A 10,832-nucleotide genomic window follows, 5' to 3' on the forward strand; every position below is an offset into this window, starting at 1 on the left:
CTAGTAGTTATTATTAATGCTGTCATTGTTAGATAGGACAGAGAAATGGAGAGAGGAGGGGAAGACAGAGGAGGAAAGACAGATACCTACAGACCTGCTTCACTGCCTGTGAAGCGACCCCCTTGCAGGTGGGGAGCCAGGGGCTCAAAGCAGGATCCTTAAGCTAGTCCTTGAGATTTGCGCCATGTGCGCTTAACCCACTTTACTTTCTTTTAAAGACACTGAAGTTGTTTACACCTGGTATACATATGAATAAAGGCTTCATGACTGAGGCTCGAAGGTCCCAGAGGTTCAATACCCCGCACCACCATAAGCTACAGTTGAGCACTGCTCTGGTTATTTAAAAAAAAAACAAACAAAAAAAAAACAAACAAAAAAAAAACTGCTGAATAGACACAATTTATATTTATTTCCTTTTGTTGCCCTTGGTTTTATTGTTGTCATTGTTGGATAGGACACAGAGAAGTGGAGAGAGGAGGGTAAGACAGACAGGGGGAGAGAAAGATGGACACCTGCAGACCTGCCTCACCGCCTGTGAAGTGACTCCCCTGCAGGTGGGGGGCCGGGGGCTCGAACCGGGATCCTTCCACTGGTCTTTGTGCTTTGCGCCACCTGCTTTACGGCTCAACTCCCGACACTGGATTTAAATAAAGGTGTTACCAGCTAGCATTCCACTTTCAGACCAAAATCAAAGCATTCTCCACTGAACAATCACACCACTAGCATCTCCCTGGCTCAGAGGAAGTGCTGGCTTGTGGCTCTAAGATATTAATCCCAACAGGTTCCAGCTTCAAGAGTGAACTTGTGACTTTGGTCATGTGAGACTTAAAACAGCACCAGCCACTGCTCTCACAGATTTGAACTTTAAAAGTTCCCACCATCCACAAAGTGTTATTAGAACCTAAATATATTAATTTTCTAAAGTTAAAAATAAAGAGAATAAACGTGGATTTTCTTTAAAGTCTCTATTCAGCTTTGGCTGATAAACGAGATTTTCGATAATAAATATGCTCTCCCCCAGATGTAAGGCTAAAACCAGCAGCTTCTGGGGTCAGTTCTACAATGTTCAGAAAACCTAGATGGGTCAGGTGAGTGATATAGTCCCAGTGACCTCTGCAAACGAGGCCTTGCCAAACAGACACACAGTGTCCAGCACCAGTCCCGAGACGTCCATCCTCACAAGCAGGGTCCATGGGAAGGACTTAGTCCATACTTCTGTTGGAGAATGGCTGTAGTGCTTTCCAAGGCACTGAGGAGGAAATGGAAAACAGTTAAAAATTGGACTTATCAAAATTCAAGTTCACCAGTCTGGTCCTCAGGAATTCCTACACTCCTGATATCACCATGCTTTCTGTCAAACCACTGGATTCTGGAAAAGTCAGCAAACACTAACAATCCTGCTTCCCAAATTTGCCCACAGATTGACATCTTCATTCTGCGATGTGTGTGTGTATGTGTGTGTGTCTCTCTCTCTCTCTGAAGAATGAAGATGTATGCACAATACCATGTGGTCTCCCAGGTCCCTGGGCTGATGTTTTCCAATTCTCTGTTTTAGAGGGAGAAACACTTCAGCACTGTCCTACCACCCATGGATCTTCCCTAGTGTTGGCCTCATGCTTGGTAATGCACATCTCCATCTCTAATCCATTGTCAAGGATATATTTTACATCTCCCAACTGCCTTTTTTAAAAAATATATTTATTTATTGTTTGTTGCCCATGTTGTTTTATTATTTTCGTCGCTGTTGGATAGGACAGAGAGAAATCGAGAGAGGAGGGGAAGACAGAGAGGGAGAGAGAAAGACAGACACCTGTAGACCTGCTTCACCGCCTGTGAAGGGACTCCCTGCAGGTGGGGAGCCAGGGGCTCGAACCGGGATCCTTATACCAGTCCTTGTGCTGTGCGCCACCTGCGCTTAACCCGCTGCACTACCGCCCGACTCCCTCTCTCAACTGCTTTTAAATTCTATTTTCATATCACAGAAAAAGAGACTCACCAGCCTGGACGAATAATACCAAACTTCCCAGGTATAGACAAGTCAACCACAGTGGAGCCTAAGCGACACTCAGGGCTCTGACCATCACCAATTGGTCCTCCATCAATGACCAGGGACAACTGAGGCCACAGGTCTTGGAACTCCTAAGAGGAAGAGTTTGACATAACTCCCAGTTATCTACAATGATGACACACTGCATGGAGGGTTTAAATGAAAGGCTACATGGTACTAAGACAAAAAGCACCTCAATATCTCTCTCTCGCTCTCTCTCTCTCTCGTTACCAGAGCACTACTCAGCTCTGATTTATGGTGGTATGGGAGATTGAACTAGGGATTATGAAGCCTCAGGTATAAGAGTGTTTGCCTAACTATTATGCTATCTACCCCTGCTCAAGAGGCAACTTTCTTTTTTTTTTTTTAATTAATTTATTTTCCCTTTTGTTGCCCTTGTTCTTTTTCATTGTTGTTGTTGTTGTTGGATAGGATAGAGAGAAACGGAGGGGAAGACAGAGAGGGGGAGAGAAAGACAGACACCTGCAGACCTGCTTCACCGCCTGTAAAGCGACTCCCCTGCAGGTGGGGAGCCGGGGGCTCGAACCGGGATCTTTATGCCGATCCTTGAGCTTTGTGCCACGTGCACTTAACCCACTGCGCTACCGCCCGACTCCCAAGAGGCAACTTTCTCTAAGCAGGGGAAAGAAAATTTGAGAGGAAGGAGAGACATCACACACTGTGCCAGCACTCAAGAGCTCCCATTATGTTGGTAGGGACTTGAACCCAAGTCCATGCATATGGTGAGATACGTATTCTACCAGGTGAGTTATCTCCTAGCCACCCAAGAAAAAAACCTTACTAAGGTAAAGTGTACCAAGAGACTTTAATGGTGGCTATGACACCGCATGCTATCGGATCTGAAGCCCACTCCTGACTATCAGCACCAAACAACACTTGTATAGAGCTTGAGAACGTTGCTGTACAACAGGGATTTAACACACTGCTTCTGTCAGGGAGGTCTAAATACAAAAACTTGAGTTCTGAGTATAATTCCAAGGATGTGGGCTCTATTCTGGGCTGTCTACCAAATCTTTGTGACTATATGTTGATTACGTTATTGGGGCTCGTTAGTATCATACCCAGTAGCACAGACATGTTACAAATGGACAAGGATCTGAGTTCGAGTCCCCACTCTCCACCTGCACAGGGAAAGCTTCACGAGTAGTGGAATAGCGCTGCAGGTGTCTTGTCTGTCTCTCTTCTATCTCCCCTTTCCCTCTCAATTTCTCTCCAAAATAAATGCAGATATATATATCCAGGACTGAACAGTAAAGGTCCTTCAAGCTCTAGTACCTTGATCACTAATCTTATATCAAACTCTGGATCAGAGTAGGGTGTGAAAAACAGAATGAAGGGTGGGAGTAGACAGCATAAAAGTTACAAAAAGAAACTCTCATGCCTGAGGCTCCAAAGTCCCAGGTTCAATCCCATCACCACTATAATCTAGATCTAATCAGTGCTCTGGGAAAAACAAACAGAAAATCAGAATGAAGACCTTTGACTGTGGATGCCACTAGAACTAAGTCACTGGGTTGTGGGAAGGATGCTCCCCCCAGAATTACAGACTGAGCCCTTAACTGAGAGCACCCTGGTCTCTAACTGCCTCCCCCAGCCTCCCAAAATATATACACCCATGCATGTGGCAGGTCTGGTAATCAGAGATGAGGGGTAATAATAAACACCAGTGACTGTTGGAAAGACCAACTGCTTGCTGAAAAGCCCAGAATTCCGCTCCAGCTGCCCCATTCCTTGAGTACAGGCACCAGGTCCAAGTGAAGCCTGAAGTCTGAGAATAAGACAAGTGGTGCACTCAGGGCCCATGGTCCTTGAACTCATTCTCTAGGATGGGATGTGGGAAACTTCCAGTCAGTTCCAGCGACCACCCCCCCCCAACCCCACTTCAAAGGAAACTAGTTAGGTAACTAGGAGGTGGGGTGGGGTGGGATGGGATGGGGTGGAGGAGGTGGTAGAGTCTCACCTCTACATTCAGAGAACTAGCTTGGGAGCTGAGGTTGGCGCTGGTGAGTGCAAGAGGCCCCCCAAACATGTGGGCCAAATCCTGCATGAAAGCGTGGTCGGGAATCCGGATGCCTACAAGCTGAGGGCCAAAGCAAAAAGGGATGATGAGGAAGGTTGGAAGGCGCAGGGGCTGAGTCTGGTCTGGATCCTAATCAAATGGCAGGAGTGGGGGTGGGGGCACGGTGGGGAGGAGGAGAAGAGCAAGTCTGACTCACGGGAGTGAAGGGGTTCAGGTCCTTGTGGAGCTCCTCTGAGCGCTCCATCACGAGCGTCACTGGTCCTGGTAGCAGGTCTTGCAGCAGCCCCTCGGGGACTTGGACATGGCAGTACCTAGGACACAGGCAACGCATCCAGGAATGAAGAGCCCCTGCCGGTCCCATTCCAGCCTGTAGGCGGGTCCAGAAAAGGGGTCTTCAGGGCTGACAGTGAGACGTGCCAGCTCCCTCAGAGCCGGAGTGGAGGCCGGGTTTCGGACCACACTTGGCTCTGGAGCCCACAAACCTCTGGTCTCCGCTGCACCGCTCTGTCGTTGCATTTTACTTTCTTCAAGCCACCTTCTTTTTTTAAAAAAAATCATTTATTTATGTATTTCCCTGTTTTGTGTTATTATTGTTATTGATGTCGTCGTTGTTGGATAGAACACAGAGAAATGGAGAGAGGAGAGAAAGACAGGGGGAGAGAAAGACAGACACCTGCAGACCTGCTTCACCGCCTGTGAAGTGACCCCCATGCAGGTGGGGAGCCGGGGGCTCGAACCGGGATCCTTGTGCCGGTCTTTGCGCTTTGTGCCACCTGCGCTTAACCCGCTGCGCCAGCTCCTACCACACAAGAGTGACCGACTCCAAATGCCCCGCCGCGAGGCTCTCCCTCGCGACGTCCTCGGCCTCCGATAGCCGCGGCGCCCCAGACCCTGTCCGGGGCCGACACTCATGCGGCGCTGGATGCACATTTCCAGTTCCGGATTCCGGGGTGAGCCCGGACCAGCCCCTCCCGCTCTCGGCGCCTCAGTCTCCCAGGCCTGTCACCGGAAGCCCCTCCCGCGGAGCCGCCCCCAGCGGGGCCGGGGCGGGGCGGCCTCACCTGTAGACGTCGGCCACGCGGCCCAGGCACACGGCCAGCGGCTTGGCCTGGCTGCGGCCCTTGAGTCGGTACACAGCGCCCAGCGCCGCCGAGCAGCTCGCCGAGCAGGCCAGGCCGTACAGCGTGTCGGTGGGGACAGCCACCACGGCGCCGGCGCGCAGCTCGGCCACAGCGGCCCGCAGCGCCTCGGTCCAGCCGGAGCGCTCCGGGCTCGCGGCGCGCACGGCCCCACCCCCGGGGAGACGCCACAGCCGGGCCCCCGGGGTCGGGCTCGGCGGACGGAGGCGGCGGCCGCTCCGGGCGGAGGCCGCCGGCCCCTCGCTCAACCCCACGCTGGCAGCCACCGCGGCCCTCAGCCCCCTGCACCGACGCGCCGGAGACATCCGCCAGGGCCCGCTTCCGGGAGGAAGTGACGCGCCCTGCCAGCTTCCGGTTCTGGAGGCTCGGTCCCACCCCCGCGCCGGTCACCTTAAAGGGACCACGACCCCCAGGAGGATTGAAGGAGACCGGTGGGGACGGGGCGGGGCGCAGCTGTGCAGAGCCTTGGCGCTGCGCTGGGGAGGGGGGACGGCCGAAAGGGGGGCGGTGGTCGGGCCGCGCAAGAGGAGATGGAGTGGGGCCCGGGCTCAGACTGGTCACGGGGGTGAGAGGGGGCCCGTCGGGGCGGGGGGAGGGGGCTCGAACTCCGCGCGAGCGCCGGCCCTGACCGCCTGTTTCTCGCTCTCCCCGGGCAGGGAAGCTGCCGGCGTGGACCGTGGGAAGGCGGGGCTGGGGCTCGGCGGGAGGCCACCCCCGCAGCAGCCCCGGGATGAGCGCGCCCAGCAGCTGCTGGACGCGGTGGAGCAGCGGCAGCGGCAGCTCCTGGACACCATCGCTGCCTGCGAGGAGATGCTGCGGCAGCTGGGTCGCCGGCGCCCGGAGCCAGCTGGCGGCGCGGTCAGTGCCCACCCCGGGCTGGGCGTGGAGGTGGGGACTGGCCGCCGACTGGCCTCCTGAGCCCCAGGGTGGAAGGAAGAGGGTTCCCACTGCTTACCCCAACCTCTCCTCTCCCGGGCTTTGAAAAAGTTAGGCGCTATCCAGATGCCAAGTGGCCATATCCTCGCGGGGCCTAATCCAAGGCCTTTCCTGCCCAGCCTTACTTTTCTTTTTTTTTTTTTCTCTTCCCCCTCCCCTTTCTGTTCTAACTAGAACGTCTCAGCCAAACCCGGAGCGCCCCCCCAGCCAGCTGTCTCCGCCAGAGGTGGCTTACCAAAGGATGCTGGTGACGGTGCTGTGGAGCCCTGACCCTCCTGGAGCCGGGCACCCTGACCTCTCTCCCTGGGGCTAGTGGCTGAACTCTGAACAACCCCCCTCTGTGAAGGGGCCAGTCTTCACTGACAGTGGCTGGTACTTGGCTCTCAGCCTGGGGTGGCAGCTCTGCTAGCAGCTGGGTTCACTTCCACTTCATCCTGGCTGAAGGCAGTGCTGAGTTCTGAAATGTCGCCAATACCCAGTCTGCTGATCCAGATTTGGACAGACCAGCAGTGCTCGCCAGAATGGTCTGGCCTGCTTTGGGGGATCCAGGTGGTGTTACATGTCCATTTCACGCTTTGGGGGCTCCAAGCCTCACAAAAACACTTCAAGCAGAACCTTGATTAAAAGGAAAACTGCAGACTCTATTGGTGACTGACCTTTCCTTTCTTAAGACTCTGATGGCTGGGGAGGGGGAAAGTGGTGGGAAATCATCAACCGTGGACAGAACTGGGAAGAAATGTCATAGATACTACCAGATTTAAATAAGCATTTAATTAGGATTTCATTAGTATTTAATATTGCTTTTTCAATTCCAAAAAGTTAAATTTTCACTTTTTAGCAGATATTTTAAAGTACAATATTAAGTTTATACAAAATGAGCAATTAAGCAAACACCATTATTTCACATTCTTCAAAAATACAAATTCATATTTACTCTTTGAGGGAAGGGGAGAGGGATTGGAGGTTTCTTCCTTTGGAAGTACTGAACCTGTAACGTTTTCATAGTGCTCAGTGGAAGTCTGTTGTTCCCATGTTTCACACTTAAAATAAATTTGATAGTTTTTTTTTTTTAAACTTAATCCAAATAAAACTATCAGGGGTTTGAGAGACTGTCACCAAGACCTCCAACCAATAACTAAATGCATGCCAAAAAAAAAAAAAAAAGGCGGCTCTCTTGTGTCATGCCTTTTCTGGCCAGAAGATATGATGCAGAGGCTCAGCAACAATCTGTTTTCAGCCACCTCCTCAAGCAAAGTAGGAATAGCTTACAGGGAAAGGGATAGTCACCCTGAACATCGACTCTCACCCCCATAGTCTCCAGAACACAACAAAGGATGTCGATTACTGAATCAAACAGAGTCCTTGGGAGGTCTAAGGACACTGGGGAGAAAGAAGGGCAGGAGAGGCCTCTGACTTGGCATCATTATGAGGATAACAAGGACATTGCAAAAAACACCCCTGCATTTTGGTGAAAAAAGGGTTTATGAAAAATTTCCCATAAGAAAAAAAGTAGAAACTGCACTGAGCTGAGAAAATGACACTAAATTATCACCCAGTTTTTGGCCCAGCAGGCACACCACGAAAAAGGGCAGTGTGTAGTTTTAAACTTTGCTTCCAGTAAAAAAAGCTTTTACTATGTACACAATGACATAAAGATCCAGTTTAATTTGCATTTTTTTTTCAGTGCAGACTGTGAGCCCCTTCTTGAGCAGGAGTAACAGTGAGAAATGCCCCCATCTAGTGATCGCCAGTTGTCCTGAAGGGTATGATGAGAAGAAATCAGGGATCCTTTTGTTTTCTCCTCCAAAATTATGGAAGAAACAGGCTATAGTGACTGACCAACCAGAAATATGTTTATCATATCTAATTCTGCTCCCCAATATAAAGGAATGGGCAATTTCTGATGTATGTCTCAGCAGAAGCATCTGCATACTGAGTCTGGAGATGTTTTTGCTTTGGCTGAAGTATATTTGTAAATGCCTCTATTAGTATGAGAATTGAAGATGGGGCAAGAGGGGAGAGTAGGAAAAGGAAGAAAGTTGATAAAGCAGGTAACTGACAACTTGGTTTACTGGATTTAATAAAAATAGAGGGTTTTATTTTTTTGTTATTGTTGTGCTTAAGAGACGGGGAGCAGTATAGAAACAATTCCTGCTATAGGCCCTGCTCACTACCACCAACACCTCGCCAAACATATTTCTGATTGATACTGTAGGAAAATTGCAAACTCTTTAGTTTCTATTGAGTAATATTGTTACAGTTCCACAAATGGTTTCAGACTCTGGAGAGGCCTTCGAGATAAAGGATAATGAATGTGATTACAAATATAAAAGTCTAGAAGGTGCCAAGTCTCACCTAGGCATGATCTACTCCTTTCAGGTATCATTTTGTTGTGAAGAGGGGGGAAAATGGCAAGGGACTTAGAAGTGATGAACAAGGGTCTTAACAGTCAGCAGAAAACAGGACCTGCAGCAGTTCTTCAGAAAGCCTGAGGGGGCACCCTCAGGTACATGGGAAGGCTTGCATAGATTGAACAGATGCTGAAAATGCATAATAGTGTTTCCCTATAGACAGCCTCATAGTACAGGGCTGGTCCTGCAGAAAAAGGCGGCCAGGGCCACATGGGACAACGACCGTCAAGATACACATATTGCACCAAGGTAAGTGCTTTTCTTTTCACACCTCAATTTAACTTTTTATTCTGAGCAAAAAATAAAACTTTGTGGAAAGTATATATATGTATATATACACAAAAGAAATTGCAGCAATTGGGTTAAAGATAAAATAACCTAAAGTGCTTTTTATTTTATTATTTAATATACCAATATGAGGTTCTGCAAACTTGTCCCTCTGGACACATTCAACATTATACAAAGTCAAGAAAACCCACTCACCCTCCGTTATCTCCCTCAATCCACTGCCTTGACCCTGAAGGAAAAACTTTTCAGTCTACAGACTCTCCAAGAGGTGATAAAAAGAAGTCCCTTGCCTTCTACCCACAGAGGTATTCACACCATAAGGCCCCTCCTGGCTTTGTACCATGATCTCCTAAGGTGGGATGGAATTCAATAAATGACACCAACTTTTTCACCCAACTAGCCATGCTCCCTTAAGACTGACTAGCCTCTGCCAGGAAAGGTAGGGTCACTTTTCCTCTACTTTCAACCCACCTGCCTTGAAAGGGCCAATTTCACTAAGGCAGTTTGGCAATATCAGCCAATTTTTCCTACCACCTTCTAAACCCAGACACTTTAATTCCCGGTGGTGATTAGTAGTACCCTCTAAAGGGACAGTATTAACTAGTGGGATGATTGATGCCAGTAGGAGCTGGAAGTAGAAATCTATAGGGTGAACATGGTTAAAGTTATCATGAGGAGAAAAGAAGGCTTGATTTTACCCACCAGGAGTCTGCAGGCCTTCCTTAACTTCACCCTAGATCCATCCCTGAATTTGGAAATCCATACTCTCTAGGGAGGCTATTGCTGGTTCCACAGGCCCTTGGCACTAGAGGTTAGGCTTATAAAAAAAGGATGAGGAGGGAAAGTCCTGGGAGAGGAAGGAAAGACTGCCTACCTTGTGGGATAAACTGCACTCCACAACCACTCACTCACATCTTAACCACACTCCTGATTGGCCCCTCCAAGGTGATAGAACCAATAGTCCTCCTTATAATTTTGAGTCGTCCTCAAAAGGCAGAAACTTCCACTAGAAAAATCAGTCTGCTTAAATACTGTCTTAAGATGACACTTAGTCACTCTCAAACTTTGAGAGTAGAAAAGCCACTGACTAGAGTGGAGGCCAACACAAGCACAGGAAGAGGCATTGTTTAAGCCCTGGATGCTTCCAAAGGGCCTTTCTGACTCCAGTTTCCTACCCCAGCTCCTCGAGAATACTACCCAGGTAACTGCAGGATGGAGATGTGGGGTGGTCATACCTGCCATCTACTAAGCTAACATGGAGGTCCCGTCACACCTATCTTTCAGACTGTAGAGAAGACAGCAAGAGTCCTATCTCAACACTTCCTATGGGTGCAAGGCCCCAGAGACTGCTAAGGACAATCCACACCAGCACCTGCTCTATTATTCCAATGTAATAATACAACAGTCCTCCTGCCTTATCAATTTCTGCTAAGGTCAACAGCCAGAGTCTATAAGCTTTTTGAGAAACGAGGGTGAGATGCAGAAGGTCAAAAAGAAATTGAATCTGTTGTCAAGACCCTTCGGATGAGAAGCCACCAGTTGCCTGTGGTTAAGCACATTTCTCCTCATGGCAGTAATAACATTAACCACCACTGCCCTATTGTCCAAGTCTGTCCCTGAATATCCTGTTAAAGGCAGGGTCTCTGCTGCCTCTGCAATTGATCTGTTCTGGATACTGTCATGGCTGGCCCTGAGTAGTGGCCCAGAGAACAGAATAACAGATGCAGACGTCTTTACAGTAGGGACTGGAAAAGGCAGGCAGAATGGTGGTTGCTTTCTGTCTGATGTCATTTACTCAGCAGAACAGCACTGGCTGTGGATTCCTGCTTCTAGCTCAAAGCAGAGAGAGAGCTCCTGGGAGGAGGCAGCACGCTAATTTAGACCTCGGGCCATGCTTAGTTTCTGAGCTCAGTGAGTTTGCTTAGTGCTCATGACTATATTAATATAGCCAGTTGGGAGAAACTTTCTTT

At 49.3% G+C, this 10,832-nt stretch overlaps 2 protein-coding genes across 8 annotated transcripts; one reads left to right on the forward strand and one right to left on the reverse strand.

The window, feature by feature from the left end:
- Positions 1-391: 391 nt before the first annotated feature.
- On the reverse strand, positions 392-5,532 carry YRDC (yrdC N6-threonylcarbamoyltransferase domain containing). Of its 6 annotated transcripts, XM_060183983.1 has the most exons (6): positions 5,150-5,532; positions 4,285-4,399; positions 4,029-4,148; positions 1,997-2,139; positions 1,157-1,249; positions 518-637 (listed from the first exon to the last, which is right to left on the reverse strand). In XM_060183983.1, exons 1-5 carry the CDS (start codon positions 5,530-5,532, stop codon positions 1,177-1,179), a joined length of 834 nt encoding a protein of 277 aa, XP_060039966.1. In that variant the 3' UTR covers positions 518-637; positions 1,157-1,176. The 6 variants fall into 6 exon arrangements, with proteins under 6 accessions (XP_060039964.1, XP_060039967.1, XP_060039966.1 ...); XM_060183981.1 differs by lacking the exon at positions 1,997-2,139 and having other exon boundaries at positions 392-637; XM_060183982.1 differs by lacking the exon at positions 518-637 and having other exon boundaries at positions 951-1,249.
- On the forward strand, positions 5,525-6,807 carry CUNH1orf122 (chromosome unknown C1orf122 homolog). Of its 2 annotated transcripts, none has more exons than XM_016194772.2 (3): positions 5,525-5,658; positions 5,884-6,085; positions 6,338-6,807. In XM_016194772.2, exons 2-3 carry the CDS (start codon positions 6,038-6,040, stop codon positions 6,431-6,433), a joined length of 144 nt encoding a protein of 47 aa, XP_016050258.1. In that variant the 5' UTR covers positions 5,525-5,658; positions 5,884-6,037; the 3' UTR covers positions 6,434-6,807. The 2 variants fall into 2 exon arrangements, with proteins under 2 accessions (XP_016050258.1, XP_007538145.1); XM_007538083.3 differs by having other exon boundaries at positions 5,656-5,792.
- Positions 6,808-10,832: the final 4,025 nt, after the last annotated feature.

This window comes from Erinaceus europaeus, unplaced genomic scaffold (assembly GCF_950295315.1).
Source record: "Erinaceus europaeus unplaced genomic scaffold, mEriEur2.1 scaffold_703, whole genome shotgun sequence".
Classification (NCBI taxonomy): Eukaryota; Metazoa; Chordata; class Mammalia; order Eulipotyphla; family Erinaceidae; genus Erinaceus; species Erinaceus europaeus.

What these genes read in the sequence shown, in the direction of transcription:
- CUNH1orf122 (XM_007538083.3), top strand. Translation starts at nt 5,758, where the DNA reads ATGGAGTGGGGCCCGGGCTCAGACTGGTCACGGGG. An exon ending in GGCTCAGACTGGTCACGGGG is followed by an intron (nt 5,793 to 5,883) that starts GTGAGAGGGGGC and finishes CTCCCCGGGCAG; the next exon opens with GGAAGCTGCCGGCGTGGACC. An exon ending in CGGAGCCAGCTGGCGGCGCG is followed by an intron (nt 6,086 to 6,337) that starts GTCAGTGCCCAC and finishes TGTTCTAACTAG; the next exon opens with AACGTCTCAGCCAAACCCGG.
- YRDC (XM_060183981.1), bottom strand. Translation starts at nt 5,532, where the DNA reads ATGTCTCCGGCGCGTCGGTGCAGGGGGCTGAGGGCCGCGGTGGCTGCC. An exon ending in CTAGTTCTCTGAATGTAGAG is followed by an intron (nt 1,250 to 4,028) that starts GTGAGACTCTAC and finishes TTTCCTCCTCAG; the next exon opens with TGCCTTGGAAAGCACTACAG. An exon ending in GGATGGACGTCTCGGGACTG is followed by an intron (nt 638 to 1,156) that starts GTGCTGGACACT and finishes ATTTAAATCCAG; the next exon opens with TGTCGGGAGTTGAGCCGTAA.